Source organism: Mercenaria mercenaria, unplaced genomic scaffold, assembly GCF_021730395.1.
Source record: "Mercenaria mercenaria strain notata unplaced genomic scaffold, MADL_Memer_1 contig_739, whole genome shotgun sequence".
Lineage (NCBI taxonomy): Eukaryota > Metazoa > Mollusca > Bivalvia > Venerida > Veneridae > Mercenaria > Mercenaria mercenaria.
This window is the reverse complement of record NW_026463636.1, coordinates 57,732-77,104: the sequence shown is the minus strand read 5'-3', so window position 1 is coordinate 77,104 and position 19,373 is coordinate 57,732. Positions and strand designations below refer to the sequence as shown.

The following is a 19,373-nucleotide window of genomic DNA, read 5'->3' as shown; positions in this document are numbered from 1 at the left end:
AATACGAAACGCTGAAAGGTAAATTAGTAATCAAAACAAACACGGCTTTATGCTTAAAACAATAATTATTGTACGTACCACAGAACCATATTTCTCCGAAATGTGTTGCGCATCAAATTGTTAGTTTAGTTTTGTTAGTTTGAATTTAGTTTGGTGTGGATGTCGATGGTCCTGGATATACAGTAAACACTGTGAAGAGTAGTATTTTATGTATACAGAAGGGTGGAAGGCAGTACTTCACAGAGGATATCCAGAATGTTCGATATCCGTTCGCGTATGCGGCGATCACCATATCAATTGAATTTTGTTTACCCAGAAATCAAATCAACAAATTATCGAAAAATCAATAAGCTTAAAAGGTACAAATAATAGGGTAGAACAATGACTTTAAAACAGGTTAAGTAAATGGTAATAAACTTCGAAATATATTCATGTTCATGCTTTTCATTGACAATGAAGTAACAGCTTGGGAATAAGCAATCATACAATTATATGTCAATGCCAAAAACTAATTTTTGTGTGGGTTGCTGCCTTCCTTTGAACGCATTAGCCGTGACTCTGTTCCTGTTTTATGTTTGTTTCTTTTTTCTTTTTGTTTCTTTCAGCCCCAGTGTTAAGCGGACATTTTATAAATATATCCGTTCGTCTGAAATGGATGTTTCTAGGACATTGTCGAGTTTTGAACACACTATCATCTGTGTATCTAACTTAACCTTTTTAATGATATCTTTCTCGAAACTGGTACATAATTGTAAGCACATAGAATGTGTTGTAAACTCTAGAGGATACGTTTGTTTAATTGTGGAAGATCTTGAAAAGGAAACAATTGCGCGTAAACGTTACCTCATGTAACAGGTGTAATATACGTTAACGTTATTAAAGTTTGTTATCAATTTGGAAATACCTTCATAATATTTGTCTTATTTAAGGTCCACTGGCACATGAGGACACTTTTAATTATATCTATTTTACAGCTCCGCAGGTACCGTATGGTATAACAGTGAGCGAGATAGGAACAACATCATGTGCAATATCTTGGAAAATAAATGGACCAAAACCTGGAAAGACGAACTTCACAGTAATGTTGATGGCTGACTCTCCTGCAACGTCCAAGGAATTCACAGTAACAGGTTTTATGTATTTACATACTCTTGGGGGCCTCCCTGAATAAGGACTTTGAAGACTTTAAATCACTTATCCTTCGCTAAAGGTTTGACAACTTGCATGGGTTGTATGATTCCTTAATGTAAAGAAGCCATCCAGCTGTCTTACGGAGGGCGGTAGTTCTATCATTATAAAATATTTCTCGTAGGACACCAGGGGTCTTCCACCGCCACAAAAGCTAGAAAATCGTCATATTACATTAAAATGTTGAGTTCTGCTCAATCAAGGGATAGATAGCACGGGCGGTAGCTTTCAATTCCACTTCGTTTATGCCGTGTTTGGCGAGCTGTGGTTGTCCACTTTTTTCATTTTGTTGCTGGTGACAACAAAACCAAATAAAAATAAAAGATCAATAAATATTTCAGAATTGTAAATTGTTAGGCTGCGCATTAGGTGGTCCACTAATTTTTAGCAAGATGTCAGTTTTCCACCCTCTGGAAGTTCAAATTGATAACATTTCGCCTTGTGTTGCATTTTTATCTTATATTTTCTGTTTGTTAAGCATTGTTCAAGCTTCCGTGCATGTTTTTTATGTCCACATTTTAACTTTTGATATAAGGTAGCAACTGCCAAGATATGGGGACTGCACATATCAAATCATGTTTGTATGTAATGAAAGGACCAAGTTTAGCGAAATAATATAATAATAAATAAAGAATTGTGTGTTTCTTCTCCTTGGTAATGCAAATTGTACTTTTCAAGTTCAAGTTAGTTTTAACTTTTGCATCTTTGTATTATCTCCACAATTTGGAGAAATGCACTTCAGTCATTTGGTTTTTTGTTGTTGTTATTTATATCCAAATTTTCCATTTCTCTCACTTTCACGTTCATTAGAATTAACTGTTGCGATAAAGTTGAATAATCCATTTCATCAAAACATTGAAGAACGGCATCGACTACCGTTTTGTTTAAACATTGAATCTATTCATAATGATCTTATATCTCCAATGATATATGTACACTCGCAGAACGAACTTGAGTGTAAATAATACTGCCAGTAAAACGGGAAACACTATCCACGAAACTAAAGAAAGCCTGTTAAGTTCACTTGAGACAGATATTTAAACCTGTCAGTCTGTCAGTAAAATGAAACAAGTGTGTGTGTGCGTTTGTGCGTGCGTGCGTGCGTGCGTGTGTGTATGTTGAAGGTTCCTATAAGTTGGTTATAATGCTAATGAGCTACGCTACACTTCGTTTAGGCAAACTTAAGGTCATTATAATGTCAATAAATGATTTATACCTATAATTATTTTCTTACAGTAGCTGTGACATTAACTACAAACTTTTCCAGCATTGGTTTTCTGTAAAATGAATAAATGCTATTGAATTTCATGTCTTTATAACGCCTTTTTACAGTAAAGACTGTTCTTGGATCAAATTCCAGGACTGTATTTGTTTTCTAAAATTAACTTGTCATTATATGTTCATCTGGGTCAGGACCTTCTTACAATAACATTTTTTTCGATTGCTTAAAGTTTAGGAATTATGACCCTTTATATTTGAATAACCACCTGTAGTAAAGGCTTATATGTTTGCAAGAATCCATTAGACGGTGTTATATTTTGTCTTAAGGTTTTGACATAAGATATTACCTGGCAGAAGGTCTAGAAGAATATTGGAGCTACAATGTAACTGTGACAGCCGTTACAAATGTTGGCGCTAAAACATCTAACCGAGTACATTTCAGAACTCGTCCAACAGGTATTTACTTTGTTTAAGTCAGACAATGTTGATAAAGCTTATTTCGTGGCTGATCATATTTGTTTTTTATGCCCCCGAAGGGAGGCATATTTTTTTGAACCGTCTGTCCGTCTGTCGGTCTGTCCGCAATTTTCGTGTCCGGTCCATATCTTTGATGGATTTTCAAATAACTTGGCATGAATGTGTACCACAGTAATACGACATGTCGCACGCAAGACCCAGGTCCGTAGCTCAAAGGTCAAGGTCACACTTAGACGTTAAAGGTCATTTTTCATGATAGTGCATTGATGGACGTGTCCGGTCCATATCTTTGTCATCCATGGATGGATTTTCAAGTAACTACGCATAAATGTGTGGCACAGTAAGACGACATGTCGCGTGCAAGACCCAGGTCTGTAGCTCAAAGGTCAAGGTCACACTTAGACGTTAAAGGTCATATTTCATGATAGTGCATTGATGGGTGTGTCCGGTCCATATCTTTGTCATTCATGCATGGATTTTTAAAATTATTGGGCATGAATGTGTACCACAGTAAGACGACGTGTCGCGCGCAAGACGCAGGTCCGTAGCTCAAAGGTCAAGGTCACACTTAGACGTTAAAGGTCATATTTCATGATAGTGCAATGATGGGCGTGTCCGGTCCATATCTTTGTCATTCATGCATGGATTTTAAAATAACTACGCATGAATGTGTGGCACAGTAAGACAACGTGTCGCGCGCAAGACCCAGGTCCGTAGGTCAAAGGTCCTAAACTCTAACATCGGCCATAACTATTCATTCAAAGTGCCATCGGGGGCATGTGTCATCCTATGGAGACAGCTCTTGTTTTTTCAAAAAATGGAAACCTGCTTATTTTTAGATTGTTCTGTTTAATGTATAGGACAAAGCGACGTTTTTTAGACGCTTAGATCTGTATCTGTTGAATTAGAATTAAGATGTTGTGTATGTGGCAAAGTATATGTTTTGCTACTTTACATTTGTCATTATTTGTGTTTTAGTGAGAACAAAAGTGAGCAAAGCAAGCGTTCACTGATTATACTATTGAGAAAAAGGGTTTGTAACGTGTATGCTATAATATGAAAATATTTTCAAGCAATCATATTAAAATGAAATAAACTAATTCTGTCGTTTGTCATACCTCTTTCAGCACCAGGGAAAGTTTCTGACTTAAAGATAACAGAAGCACCACGAGGCGTATATACATGGATGCAGATTTCCTGGAGAGCACCTGCAGTTCTATTTTGGAATAGTATTATTAAAGAATACGGTTTAGATATCAGTACATCTGATGTATGTAGCCTTTAGTTGATTTGTTTTTAATCTGAAATAATCTGCCTAAAATAATATACAATTTTCTGCCAAGAGCTTTCCTCTGTCATTTGAAATATACCTGTCTTGATTACCAAACTTAGGTGATTAGTGTGTAACGCATGTACAATAAATTTCATATGGACACAAACGATTGAGTTCCATTATTACTGTTTTAAACTTTTTAACATCATTAAAAGATGCAGTTTTCCTTTAAGTATGACTTTTGTATGTAAATCACAAGAAAACAAATACAATATGTTTTCAGAGGAATGCAACGACACAGAGTTTGTCACATGAAAATGATGAAAATCATGACTATACAGTAGTTGTGAACGTAGTACCTGAAGAAACATACACATTTAAGGTTTGTTTATTTCATGGACGTATTCACATTTTATACTGTATTGTCTTAAATCTGATATCAAGAAACTAAAATCAGTTTTGACCTCAACTTTATATCGTTAATCTCGTTCTCAGTAATTAGTTCCTAGCACAGTGATGATATGAATAAATGTTTGTAAGGTTTTTGCAGGTGTATGCTACAAACAGTCTGGATATGAAGGGTGAAGTTTCCACTGTAGTGAAGCAAGCCCCAGCTGGAGGTTTGTTATAGATTTACCAAATTTTAAGTTAGGATTTGTGTATGTCTTTACATTTAACTTTGACAATGTTTGTTTTCTTTCAAAAAGCATTTTCATATTAATTAATATGTTCTTTACCCTCACACGGAAACCAGGGTAAGGTACGCGATGGGGTTTTCACGCTCTATTTGTTAGTGTTAATAAAAATATTTAGAAATTTAATTTGATCATACCACAGTCATTCATTAAATATTATTAAATATGTTAAACTTTGTTACGTTAGCTAACAAAGTTTTGCAGTATCATATCTTATTTTAATGAAACAGTAGGTGACATACGCCAAGGATAATGTGGAATGATGTTGTTCCATATTATCATTTTTTAAATCTACACATAAGTTGCCCATGAGCTTTCTTACGAAAAAATCCGTCTTTATTCTGCCCATAAGGTAAATTTCAAAACCTCAAAGTCCTGTGCTCATTTACTGTTATACAATACTAACATTGTGATCAAGATACAGGTACAAAATGATATTGTTATTGTTACCGCATTATGTAATGCACAGTTGATTTTGAAAAGGTATATTTTAAAGCAAAATAATTTAAATGTTATGTAGCTTCTTTGAAGATTTTGAATATTTTTGACATTGTCAGTAAAAGCAAAATTATTAAAACGCAATTTCCATTCTGTAACTGAATAACGTACTACTCTTTATAAAAATGTGTCGTTAGCATTTTGGTATAAGTCATTGAAATTTAGGGAAAGGTTATAGTACATAAAGTAACATGTAAGCTATACTAAACACAAGCATGGTGTGTAAGGTTCAATTGTTTTCCTTTACCCTTTGAAATAATACAGGTTGACGTTACATAGAACGCAATTACGATGTATGATCAAATCTATATTTAGCGGATGAACACTCGCTTTTTTATCTCACTTTTACGTCTAAGCATCTCACTTTCACTATATCATGTTTTTGATAAACAAGGTAAGACCTCAGTTATCATGCGTTTATGCTTACATTAACCTTTATTTTATAATTTGAATAATCTTAGGAACATCTTGATGTTGTGTAAATGTAACAGGCACAGAATGTTTTAAAGATTCGTATTAAATATTGCATATAAAACGTTTTTCTTCCTCTGTTATCTCGGACAAGGATGGTTTGTGTGCTAAAATGTTTTGTTTATACGTGATTCCCTGTATTTTGAATTTCTTCTGCTGTTGAATAAAATGATATTTAGTATCAGCTTACTGTCTACGTAAACGCTGGGAAACACTGTTACAAATTGCAAAATTTATCGTTTTCAAAGTTAAGTTAAGACACGTGCATTTCCTGGCTAGTGGCACCTACATTGTATTTGCCTTGGTGTAACAAATGATAATGCAAGGCTCAATGCCGCAATGGGATTCTACATTTTAGGTCCGCTTATTTCCTAAAACTAGTTTTGATACCACATATCACATATGGAGCATCAAAAGGAACGTATATGGTGATGCGTGTGTTACATAAATGTTTTCAAGATATTAGTGTTCATCATTAAATTGTAGGTGCCTGATAATAAGGAACAACTGTCTTTACTACACTATAAACAAAAACAAACGTACCGTTTTTCCTTTGTAAGATATCTAAAAGTGTACATATAATTGCAGAAAAGGCGTGGAAATCAACACGAACGTTACAGAAATGTTATTATACACTGGTGTTTTCAACATGTGCATAGCAGTACTCCCATTGTCAGGCTTTATTCTCGAAAGTTGCGGACTATATTCATATTTTCCTCATACAGGTTTACTCCTGGTAGTTCCATATGTTCCGTAATAGTAATTGTTAAATCAAATTACGTGTTTGAAGTGATTGTTTTGGATGATATCATTTGCAGTTTCATTATTATTATCTTTATTATTATATTATTATACCACATTTATATAGCACTCTTTTCATGCACATGTACACGTTCAAAAGTGCTTCACAGAAAAATTGCAAAAATACTCACAAATACGCATACAAAACTAATGCATTCCACAGTAACAAAATTCATAAATGTAAAACGTATAGATTAAACAAGATAAACATACACACATATTTCAAATATTTAAGTTACCCTAGGATAAAATACTGTTCTACGCAGTTTTATGTAGAAGAAGAAAAAACATCAATGTATTGGTCAGTTAACAAAATATTGTACAAAGAAGTGGGTTTTTAGCAGGCTTATGAAAGCAGCTAGCGTGTCGGCTTCCCTGATCTTTACGGGAAGGGAGTTCCAAAGCTTTGGAGCAGTGCACGAAAAGCTGCGATTGCCATACATCATGGTTTTAGTTTTTGGCATAACCAGTGACAGCCTGTCTTGGTATCTTAGGTTTCTGACCGGTTTATACACTTCTATCATATCCCTAATATAGACAGGGGACTGACTGTGTAAAGCCTTAAAGGTGTGGGTCAGAACCTTGTACTGTATTTTACTGGCAACCAATAAAGTTCCTTCAGAACCGGTGTTATATGATTGCGACGGGGCGTCTTGGTGATGACGCGAACTGCCGTGTTCTGGACATGTTGCAATTTGTTAAGTGAGCTGTTTGGAATACTACTTAACAAGGCATTACAGTAGTCTAACTGTGAAGTAACCAGGCTGTTGATAAGGGTCTTTGTGGCATCACTGGTAAGATACCGTCTGATGTGACCTATTCTGTGAAGTTGTGCATATCCAGCTCGGCACACAGAGTTGACTTGTTGTTCCATATCCATATTGTTGTACAGTACTGCTCCAAGATTTCTAACACATTTTTGCCACAGCCTCTATCGGATTAAAGGATAGGTATAATTGAGAGTCATAGGCGTAGAAATGGTGAAGAAGTCCATGTCGTCTGCATATGGCACCACGGGTTTAGTGTACATGATATAGTTCTTTGGACCAAGCATTGATCCCTGGGGCACACTGTATTTTACCAACATAGGCGTCGACAACTCACCTTCAACGTACACAGTTTGATAGCGGTCACTAAGATATGATGACATCCATGCAAGTGCTTTGTCTGTGACTCCAAAATGATGTTTGAGTCGGTGTAACAGTGTTTGGTAGTCACTCGTGTCGAAAGCTGCAGACAGATCGAGTAGCACGAGGACTGTTACTGGATTTTGGTCGAGAGATGTGAGGATGTCATTCTGTACCTTTATCAAAGCCGACTCAGTTGAATGAAACTTTCTGTAAGCAGACTGCAGTCCCTCATGTAGCATATTTTTCGCTCAAGTGCCGCTCAAGACGCGCATCTACTACATTTTGTAAGATTTTTTAAATGAAAGTGAGGTTAGACACAGGCCTGTAGTTTTTGTGAATGTTTGGTTCAAGGCCTGGTTTCTTAAGCAGGAGTCTTATCCTAGCACTTTTAAACTCTTTTGGTATATAACCTAATTCCATTGATGTATTTATGATGTTTGTTATCAACGGCAAGAGCTCATCGAGACATTTCTTCAAAAACCATGTTGGTGTTCATGAATATGCTTTGTTTTCATCAGAATAAATGTTGTGCTTATCCGAAAAAGTGAAGGTACCGTAAGTTTCAGCCGCAAAATATAGGTTTGGTCATACACCATGACATCTGTTTAGGTAAATATGCACTGACAGTATTGACCACCGTAGAGGAGGTTTCTTTAATGTCGTAAACAGTTTAGACTCATTAAAACATTTTGTCTCAAATGTATAAGGTCCTCATCAACTGTATTTAAATTTATTTAATATATGAATTATGTTTTCATGTAAAGCTACATTCATAATTGAATGTCATGCAGTAACAGTTGATTGTTAAAAAAGTAGCCAGTGTTTTAGTAGTAGTACACACTTATACTACGTTTACCTATACATGCCTTTGTATACAGTGCGTTCTATTTTAAACCTTAAGCTTAGTAAAGTGTACTGCTAATACACATAAAATGATATTTGGATCTATTATACCTTTAACGAAACATTATTCTTTATTTCTTAGTCCCAGTTAATATAGAAGACACGTTGCAAGTCGATATAATATCTTTGCATCAAATGAAAAATGTTGAAGATAGACAGTTCACTGTTACATTAGTGGAAGACTTTTTCGAGGAGTCAACAAACGGGCAAATACAAGCATCCGGGCTTATTGCATGTGCGAAGGACTGCAACTTCGAAGGTACGACATCCTTTGTCGGTTTTAACCGGTTGAAGGCACTGCATTTACATACAGTTTAAAAAAACCTGAATGCCTGGTTAAGCTATGTAACAAAGGCGTTGATATTCGATACTCAACAGGTTTTAAGTCTATGTATCAAACAGTAAGAAAATGTTTATAATATATAATTCCTATTTTAGTTGCATAAATGCATACATTGCATTCTAATTCAAAAGCGCTTTAATGAAATTAAAATAGTTTTAGCTGCACGTCTCCAGATAAATGTCATCTTTGTCGAAATTTTCAATACTTAGTAGTTGCAATAAATAGAATATTAAATATGATTTTGTGCTTTTTATCTACGAAAAAAAAATCGTTTGATTTATAAAGTGCTAGTCACGCTACTGAAATTTGATGCAAAATAAAAGGAATGAAGCATTTTCATATTGTAATTCATGATACACGTTATGATATCTACTTAAACATAAAAAGTTCATTATTTTCGATATATTTTATCTGTCGCTAATGATAAAAATTGAAAGTTTCATATTCATCTGGAGGCTTGTCTCTTTAAATCATTATAAAATAATCAAAGCCTTGAATTGTCTGGTGGTTGCGTTTTTTTTTTGTAGATTTATTTTCTGTTTAAATGCCAGTCTATGAATATACATGAATGAGAAACAAATACAAACTTAATGTGCCTCATATCTAAGATGAACTCTGCCTGACCTAGCTTTTGATCTAATCATGGGCTGGAATACATTATCATTGATAGATCTTATATAATCGAAATGGTCAGTGTGAGTTGATACAGGTTGAATAAGAATGCTTGTTCATTGATAATTCACCAGAATTGTTCATGAATGGGACTATTTTGTGTAGCACATGAACGTCCTTTGGATGTGATTCAGAATTAAATAAAGATGCAATATGATTGTCAGAAATACACTTGTAACTTTGGTAGCGGAATAAACCCGCAACCAAAAACTATAATTAAATTATTGTTTGATTATCGTATATTCTTACTGCAACAAAGAAAAACATTCTGATTTGGTAAAAGTAGGTTTTTCTTTTTAAAAATACAACAAAAAAAAAAACAGTTCAGTCCTGAACAAGCCGTTGCTTGAAAAGAGGATTGTTATTTGAAGCAGTTAACATGCACGCAATTCTGTTAATAGGCATTAAGACACTTGCAGACTTCAACACAATGGATAATTGGCAAGATGCATCACAAAGGGGTTACACGTTATATCGTGTAACCAATCCAGCATGGATGGATAAGTTGCAAACACAATGTACATGTGGTAAGCAAATTTTAAAGCAATCTTATCTGTCTGTGCTTGTGTGGTTTAGATCGTTTGCTTCGAATCTCACTCGTAGATTGTTTGAATCCCCTGAATGGATAAAATGGACTATTGCATGACAATTTTTCCAGGTAGTAGTTACACGCGGAGGGACATACTGAGTATTCTGAAAGGAAATCTGGAGAGTCGCAACAGACACACATTTTATGTGTAGACCCAGTTTTTTTTTCAATAATATCTTGGTATTTGTGCTAATTACTTCAGAACTAATAAGTTCCCAATCGTGGTTTATCGTAGAATAACCCGTGATTTGAGTTCAAATGCGTAAGAATATATTACGAAGGCCGTAGACCTTATTGTTATATTGTTTCGCATAAGAACGAAAGACTTGGGTTACTCTACCATAATCTCACTTGAAAACCTATTATTTCTAGTGGTTTATTGCTGAATAACCCGAGATAGGTTTTGCTCTACATGTATGTATGTTATTTGATGGTCGTGTTAGAATGTTAAATATGTATTTGGTTTTAGCTTGATTTCACGTACTGTACTAGCTGTACTATATTTCATATATTTGAAGGTACCCGTATGTTTTATCAATAAATTGCAAGACAAGCTGCAAAACACAATCCAACTTCAGTATATGAATATTAATACATAGTGTATGGGGACTATACTGTCTCTTGGGACAGATGCTTTCTAAAGATGATCGCAAATTACAAAAATCAAACGACAGACAAAGCCGATGCTCGTTGCACAAATTACAATACAGTTTCGGTAATAGAACATTCGGCCTAAATATAAGCAAAGTGAATTGATTGAATACAAAGTAACGACAAGTGTGATCAAAGTTGGAAACAGAAATCTATAAGAAGATCTTTTCGAAGCATGCATAACATGCTACCAAGCTAAATAACAAAATCTAACATAAATCGTGGCAGTAGAAACAAGAAATGCCGAAATTAACTTGAATTGTATGCAACATACTGCCATATCATCCGTATCTCAAAGATGCATTTAAGTATGCGGTTTGATGAAATAAAGTAACTATCAGTTGATTTAAGATACTTAAATGATCTCTTTCAGGTAGAAGTAAACGGGTTGTAACAAATGTTGAATATACTGTTGGTAGCGATGAATGTTCCAACACTCCTCAAAAGCAGTATTGTAATGGACCACTTAAATCTGGCACAAGTTACAAGTAAAGTTTGTTTCTCCGGATAGGATAAGATAAGATATGCTATCGTTTAGTAATTTAAATCACGTTGATAAATTTATTAATATGCGCATGCGCCATCCTTCCGTTAACATATAACTATCTTGATAAAACGTTGTTTCGTTGACAGGAAATTGTTATTTTTATATGTTCCGATGTGAAATACAAACCCATTTAACATACTTTGTTAACTTTATAATTGATAGGGTAATTAAGAAATAATAAGTTCCCAAACGTGGTTTATCGTAGAATAATCAGTGTTTTGAGTTCTAATGTTTAAGAATATATCACGAATGCCGTAGGCCATCAGTATGATATATTGTTTTACATAAGAACGAAAAACCCGGGTAATTCTACGATAAATCACACTTGGGAACTTATTATTTCGATTGTAACACGACCTACTAGTATCAACAGTGTTAGAGAAAATGGTAACTACTTTTTACGACCATGCTACGCACCTGGATCGGATGAAGTCATTGCACGCGAGTGGTTTATTGCAGAATAACCAAAGATAGATTTTGCACTACATGTATGTAGGTAATTTGCCGGTCGTTTTAGAACAGTTATAGGACAAGGCTAGAGAGGGAATTTCTCCTAGATTGCTAAAATGATGCATGTAATTAATATTAGCCCCCCTAGTCAATAAAATGGACATTTAAACTCAGCAGTGGGGCTATAAATTACAACAGTGGTCAAATCTGGACAATGTGTGAAATGATAAGAAGGAATGTGTAAAACATGTAAAACCACAACATTGTGATACCATACAGTATAAAATGGCATAGCTCATGAATTTGAAACAACTCTGTTCAAGCATCAGTAAAGTCATTAAAAAAATGAAACAAAAACTTGTGAATTAAAATATATTTAACATGTAAACTAAAACATTTGAAGTAGACAGTCATACAGAAAAGTACTTGTAGCTTAAAACTTTTTATATAGATTCAAGTGTAACTCAGATACTAAATCAATCATTCTTAAGCTCTGAAATTACGAAAAACGGAAACATGTAACTGTAATTACTTAAACAAGTCATTTTTGTTATAAGTGTGCACAGTTAACAAACTGATTTAACATTAGAACACATAAAAAGGAAGTGTCTAAGGGTACGGATCCATACCTCTAGACAATCCTGTTTTGGGTTTTCTAGGGATACGGACCTCCAGTTTTTTTTTAGAGATTCGGGGTTACTTACATAGATTTTGTTGAAAATGAAATAACAAATAAGAATTAACCAGTGTTCAGTTAAAACTTGGATCTAAATGGTTTACAGATACCAGCGTTCACCTGATTTTTTACCTTCTCTTTCAAAAGCTAAATAACAAAGGAACTCCAAATTAATACACTGTTCCATGCTGATTATAAACTGTTGATAACAGATTAATGTCAAAAAAGGGCTAAACTGGGCTAAAGTCCTTGTCCTAGTTATGAAGTCTTGCCTACATAATTATGTAGACTATGATGGTAAACAAGTGGTCAAAGTTTCAAAGCCATATGACAAACAGTTTAGGCAAGATATGGACTATTATAAAACAAATAAACTGATTTCCAAGTCCAAAAAATGCCATAACTCAGCCAAAATAGTTGACAGAGTTATGTACTCTTGCCTACAGATTGAAATCATGATGATATTAAATAAGTGTTCAAACTTTCAAAGCCACGTGTCAAATAGTTTTGACAAAATGCTGACTTGTCCGAAAAAAAACTGAACCGATTTCCAGGTTCAAAAAGGGCCATAATACAGCCAAAATAGTTGTCAGATTTATGTACTCTTGCGTACAGATGGAAATCATGATGATAAGCAAATGTTCAATGTTTAAATAAGTGTTCAAACTTTCAGAGCCACGTGTCAAATAATTTTGACAAAACATGGACTTGTACAAAAACTGAACCAATTTCCAAGTCAAAAAAGGGCCAAAATTCAGCAAGAATATTTATCAGAGTTATGTACTCTTGTCTACAGATAGAGGTTGCTATGATAAACAGGTGATAAAAGTTTCAAAGCCATATGTCAAACACGTTACACAAAATATGAACTGGTACGAAAAACTTAATCAAGAATTTCAAGTCAAAAGGGGCCATAATTCAGCCAAAGTCCTTGATGGAGCTATGTACTCGTGCCTATATCTGGACATATAGTGATGGTAAACAAATGTTGAAAGTTTCAAAGCTTTATCTCAAAAGACTTTGTCAAAATAGGGACTGTTTTGAACAACTTAACCAAGGTGTGACGCCGACGCTGAGGTGAGTAGGATAGGTCTACTTATTCTTCGAATAGTCGAGCTAATAGGCATAATAATATGCACCTATTTATTTGTTATTTAGGAAGAGATAATAATAATAGACAAGGAACTGATTGTTTAATAATCCATTAACCGTCATTAAGTAAAAGAAACTGTTTGTGAAACCGTCCCTTGTATCTCGTAACGGCTACCAAATGTGTGGGAAACATAAATACCATACGGGTTAATTATCATTAAAAATAGTTTTTTCACAATATATTTAACATTATTTTGTTTAATCTTTATATTTTTTTTCTGCCAGTTCTAATCCTCGTGACTTATTTGGTGATTTATTTGGTGTTTCTCGGTTATTTACGTTTTGAAAGATAGGGTGAATATTGTTATCTGTAAACCATTAAAGTTTAAGGTGAATACTGATGAAGTCTTATTTGTTATTTCATTTTCAACAAAATTTGAAATGTAAGTAATCATTAATCTCTAAAAAACAGAGGTTCCTACCCTTAGAAAACCCCTTACAGGCATGTCTAAAGGTACGGAGCATAGGTATTATGAATTATTGTCAGGTAGAGTCAACAAAAAGTAATATTCTGTATTAGTAAATTCAAAAGACCTTTAAATATTGTACATAATGTTAAAATATAAATTGAATATTAAAGTACTTATGTTATTTTTTCACTAAATGTGCATGCAGTTTTATAGAAAAAAAAGGGGAAATATATATGTGTACATTAGTATATCTAATTTTGAAAAGAGGCAGTGCGAAACTATATCACTATTATACACTGGCCATGCATTCTCTTTCCAGGGTTTTAGTCTGCAGTATTGACGATTTAAACAACGGAAAGGTTATAAAATGCGCCAAGATGCACCATTTTACATTTAGAAATTAACTAAGAATGTAAAATTTTTCCAGGGGAGCATGCCCCCTAACCCCTAGAACAATGGCTTACATTTCCATTTTGGCCATGCTACACTGACACAGGTTTACTTTCTCTGAGGTACAGTAGTTGCCCCCGACCAACACTTCATTAGGAAAAATTTTAACGTTATGATATACACCAAAAAATGCACCACTTTGTAACTATAGTGTAAAAATTCTACAGGGAGCATGCTCCCAAACCCTCCTAGGACAGTGTCTTACACTTCAATTTTGGCCTAGCTACGCCCATTAATTATGAATTTCGTCAGATAGCACCATATTTTGCACTTAGAATGTAAAAATTTTCCGGGGGAGCATGACTGCCCCCCTCCCCAACCAAACACCCTAGAACAGTGGCTGACACTTCCATTTCGGCCCTGCTACGCACTTAACACTGGTGTACTTTCTATAAGGTACAGTAGTTCCCCTGGGTCTACACTTTATGAAAAAGTTTAAAGGTCCAGTTACACACACAAAAAAATGCACCGCTTTGCCTCTATGATGTCCAATTTTTCCCGAACCCTATAGGACAGTGGCTTACACTTCCATTTTGGCCTAGCTAAACCCAAGAATTATGAATTTTGCAAAAATACACCATTTTGCATCTAATTTGTGCAATTTTTAAAGGGGAGCATGCCCCAGAACTCATAGGACAGTGGCATACACTTCCATTTTAGCCTAGCAATGCCCCTGAATTATGAACTTCACCAAAACACATCATGTCTTACCTAGAATGTATTTTTTCAGGGGTAACATCGCCCAATCCCCCATAGAACAGTGACTCATACTTCCATTATGGCCCAGCTACGCCTTTGACACTGGTGTACTTTCTAAATTGTACAATAGCTCCCCCGGGTCTACACTTCATTTTGAAAATGAAAAACATAAAAGTCCAGATATAAACCAAAAAGCACCATTTTACATCTATAATATGAAAAAATTTATGTGGAAGCATGCCATACCCTCCTTGGACAGTGGCCTACAATTCCATTTTAGCCTAACTACGCCCCTGAATTATAAATTTCAAGCTTTAGGTCTTGTGATTCAAAGTTGCATTCATATTATAGTATTATGAAATATTGCCATTTACAATGTATATTATATTTTATCACAAGTTACAGTATAAAATGATTACATTGTTTATTCATAATTTCATTATGTAAAACAGTTTCAATAAAGATTTTTAATAAAACACTTCTCAAAATAAAACAACTGTTGGGTTATCACAGTCATTCTTGTTGTGAGACACAAACTTTAACATTGACTAAAGTTTTACAATCATTGAACATGTTCTAAAATTCTCAAACCACCATTAGAACAGATTCAAAGCTTATCAAATTGGACAGTGCCATTAATTCACATTACCTGATTCTTAATGGGACATCATGCTGACAAGACAACAAGCCTGAAAGTTCCAAATCAAAATTGATTCTCCAGCTACCCCTTGTCCTATAACTGAGAATCTAAAATATCCAATTAATTCTACACATCGTTTTATCACAGACTTGTTGCTGTATCATGCACTAACGGTGGATGTCTTTTGAGTCAGGTGTATGGACCTTTTGTAACAGCCGCTAAAGGTATTTTCATATTTAATGTAGACAGTTATAATAATATTTTATACAAACACAATGATTCATTTCTATGAACGTTTTTACAATACCATAGTAATAAAGTGTTTAATGGTATTCTTTAAAGAGAACAGACGCCAAATTTCGGCTTAAATGATCTTTCTTTTAAATTGAAGTAGGAACATATTATGAACATACGAACATAAGATTGTGTTTCTTAACTGTCTAATTCAAGAGGAAAACAGCAAGTATCTGTCGGAAAATAAACCCGGGTTGATTGAGAATAAAAGCTTTCTCACCATTTAGACCATAACACCAAGGAGGATTTCGTACTTAGCGGCCGTTTATAAAAAGCTTGAGACAGTGTACCTTCGGTACCCCGTGACAAACGCCTTTTCAATAATAATGAAAAATAAGTAAAATCATCTAATTATCGTGTGTCTACAACAAATAATCTGTGATTAGCTTCTAAAACTGTAGCAATAATTTCTTGTTATCTTAAAATTTGCTTTTTTCTTTTTATCGTCGTGCGATCTTTTAGAGAATAATTCTGGGCTGGCCCCATGTTCACAAAACATTTTTCGTTCTCAGCTGAGTTTGAGCTTGAAATTGTGATATCAATTTTACTAAAACTGCAATGTTAAATTCCAGTTGAGACTGACCATCAATACGGAAAAGTCACTTGGAAGTAGTCATTAACTTCAAACTTAGTTTTAAACATAGTATTTAGATATAAATAGCAAACAAGGTTTCATTATCAAACTCAGCTGAGACTGAAAATGCTTTGTGAACACGGGACCTGATTTCATGCCTTGCCAAATAATTGCAGAACAATCTGACGATGGACGTAACTGTTCGACGGAGTCCATCATTATTGGCGTTGTACTTGGATTTACAAATCTTCTTCTACTCGTTTATGCGGGTTATACAACGTTAATAATCAGACGAAACAGAGTCGATAAAGGTATAGTTTTTTCAGATAGTGAAGTATATGACTGTTTAGATGATTCGGGGACATGTATACGAAAAGACTCAAAGCATAAAAAAGAATACATGAAGACAATGTGTAATGTACGCTATTTATGAATTTCTTTTATCACTCGCCGAATCATACCTAGTAGTACTGGTCAAAAAGAAAAAAAATGAGGAGGTTGTCTTAACCACATGTACTTTGTATTTAGACAGGTCAAGTGAGCCTTTTTGACCCTATACAAATATCTTGCCAATGACAGAACAACTTTATTTAGTGTCTAACATTATACCATCAAATGGGAGTAACTAATAGTGTCAGAACAAAAAGTGCGTTGAAATATGTATTCCGTGACACTTCATGAAAGCTGTTTTGTTTTTAAATACAACAGCTTTTGTCGTTTATAATATGTGATTTGAGATATTAAACGTCAAAGCGAAAGAGCATAATTAGAAATAATGTATATAAACAATTAATTTATATTTCAGATGGACTAAAAATGAGCACATCAAATAAGTAAGTATTTCAGAGTCAACATTTTGCTTATACTTCCTATTTGATTACGGATTTGGGAAGTTTTGAAAGTTTAGTCACATATCAATGTTAACATACATAGTAATATTAGTGCTTTAGGTAAATAGTTACACATACAAATAAATGAATGCATTACAGTATAAAAGATAAAATACTGTTGTCAGAGATAGAGCGAAGACAAGATCGTACACTTTAAGATTTTAGAAAATTCATTTTACATATCTTAGCTTTACTTTGTAAATTAGAGCACTAATATATGTGTATAATTCAGATATGATCGTAAAAGCCAAACATACGTGAATGAATCGTTCATGGTAGGAGTCGCAGGTGCCGGGGGAAGTGTAGACTTGGAAACATTTAGTAACGCTGCGCCTGGTAGAGAATCTGAGAATGAATATTCCAGACTTGACGAAAATACAAGGGAGGACAGAACAACTTATGATATTATTCAGAGATGTTTATAAATAGACTACAATTGTCTTAATTTTTTAATATTTGGAAACAAAAATATTGCCAAGGTGCACATTTAGCTGCTGTCCATAACAAATACACTGCAATGGCATATATCCATCTTTTTATAGACGAATTATTAACTCGACTTGTGGTGCGCGCGTTTGCGTGCTGGGGGGTTCGTTTTGAGGAGGCTGCGCTTTTGGTGCGTGGCATTCCCTGTTTGATATTTTTCTTTGTTTGTATACAATGCGCAAACAATTCAAGCTTATTTTTTGTTTAAGTTATTACAAAACAGTCAATTTCACCTCATGAATGTCGTGTACAACGTTTATCAAAAAAGTGTATGACAGGATAACTAAATTTTATGTATATTATCATTCTAAATGTACTGCGTAATAACAGTGTAACTGCTTGCCGTGTAGGAAGTTGGATCTATTATGCCCCAGTCACACTCACTGGAGCTGCGTATCTTTCTGGGATGTCACCCTTGCAGTCATATAATGGGTCCTATCCCTACTTGTCTGCGGACTGGCAGCATGACGTTTAGGGGTTTTTCGCGCAATAACCCAAGACTATCTGTCAAGCAAAGTCAAAGCAAGTCATGGGACCGGTCGTGCGACTGGTCTCGATTGGTCGTGCGAATATATGGAATAGTTGAGCGTGTGTTGGACAGTAGGAACGTCCCATAATAAACCCAATCAAAACTTTATACTGTCCCTGAAAAAGCAATTGCATTGTAAATATGTGTCTCTGTACCTGTCGTATGTACTCATATGTGTTAATTTATAAATTATTTTGTTCCAATCGGATCTACTTATAAATCAGAGTATATATTTTTCTATTTGTCCGTAACTTTTCCTTATAATTGATTAATTCTGTCAATAGAACGGTTAGAGAATTCATGAGTAGTCGGTGAAATATCTTTTTAAAGAATTACAGTATCTTTTATAGAGAAACATTTTATGTAATATGTGATAATGCTCCTGTTACATAAGTATTTTTATGTTTCCCTCATTGTTTGTGCCCTTTCCGTCCATCAACCCGTCCGTCCGTCCGTCGCTCCGCCTATCACACTTCATTTCCGATCAATATCTGGAGAAGAATTTGATCATGAGCCTTCAAACTTCAAAGAGTGATAAGGCTTATAAAGTAGATGACCTCTTTTATTTTTGGGTCACCACTCCATTAAAGAGGCCTGAACATGGAAACCGTTTCGGATTAATAACTTGAGAACCACTTATTACAGAATATTTAAACGTCATAGC

The 19,373-nt window shown here is 34.6% G+C and overlaps 1 protein-coding gene across 1 annotated transcript; it reads left to right on the top strand.

The window, feature by feature from the left end:
- Positions 1–974: 974 nt before the first annotated feature.
- On the top strand, positions 975–18,946 carry LOC128554783 (tyrosine-protein phosphatase 10D-like; the record flags this gene model as incomplete). The annotated part of the gene is made up of 12 exons (XM_053536091.1): positions 975–1,130; positions 2,737–2,865; positions 4,014–4,156; positions 4,443–4,541; positions 4,710–4,779; positions 8,740–8,916; positions 10,074–10,199; positions 11,286–11,400; positions 16,084–16,160; positions 16,981–17,115; positions 17,610–17,637; positions 17,927–18,946. Coding segments are annotated over 12 exons (1,448 nt in total), but the record flags the coding sequence as incomplete, so codon positions are not given.
- Positions 18,947–19,373: the final 427 nt, after the last annotated feature.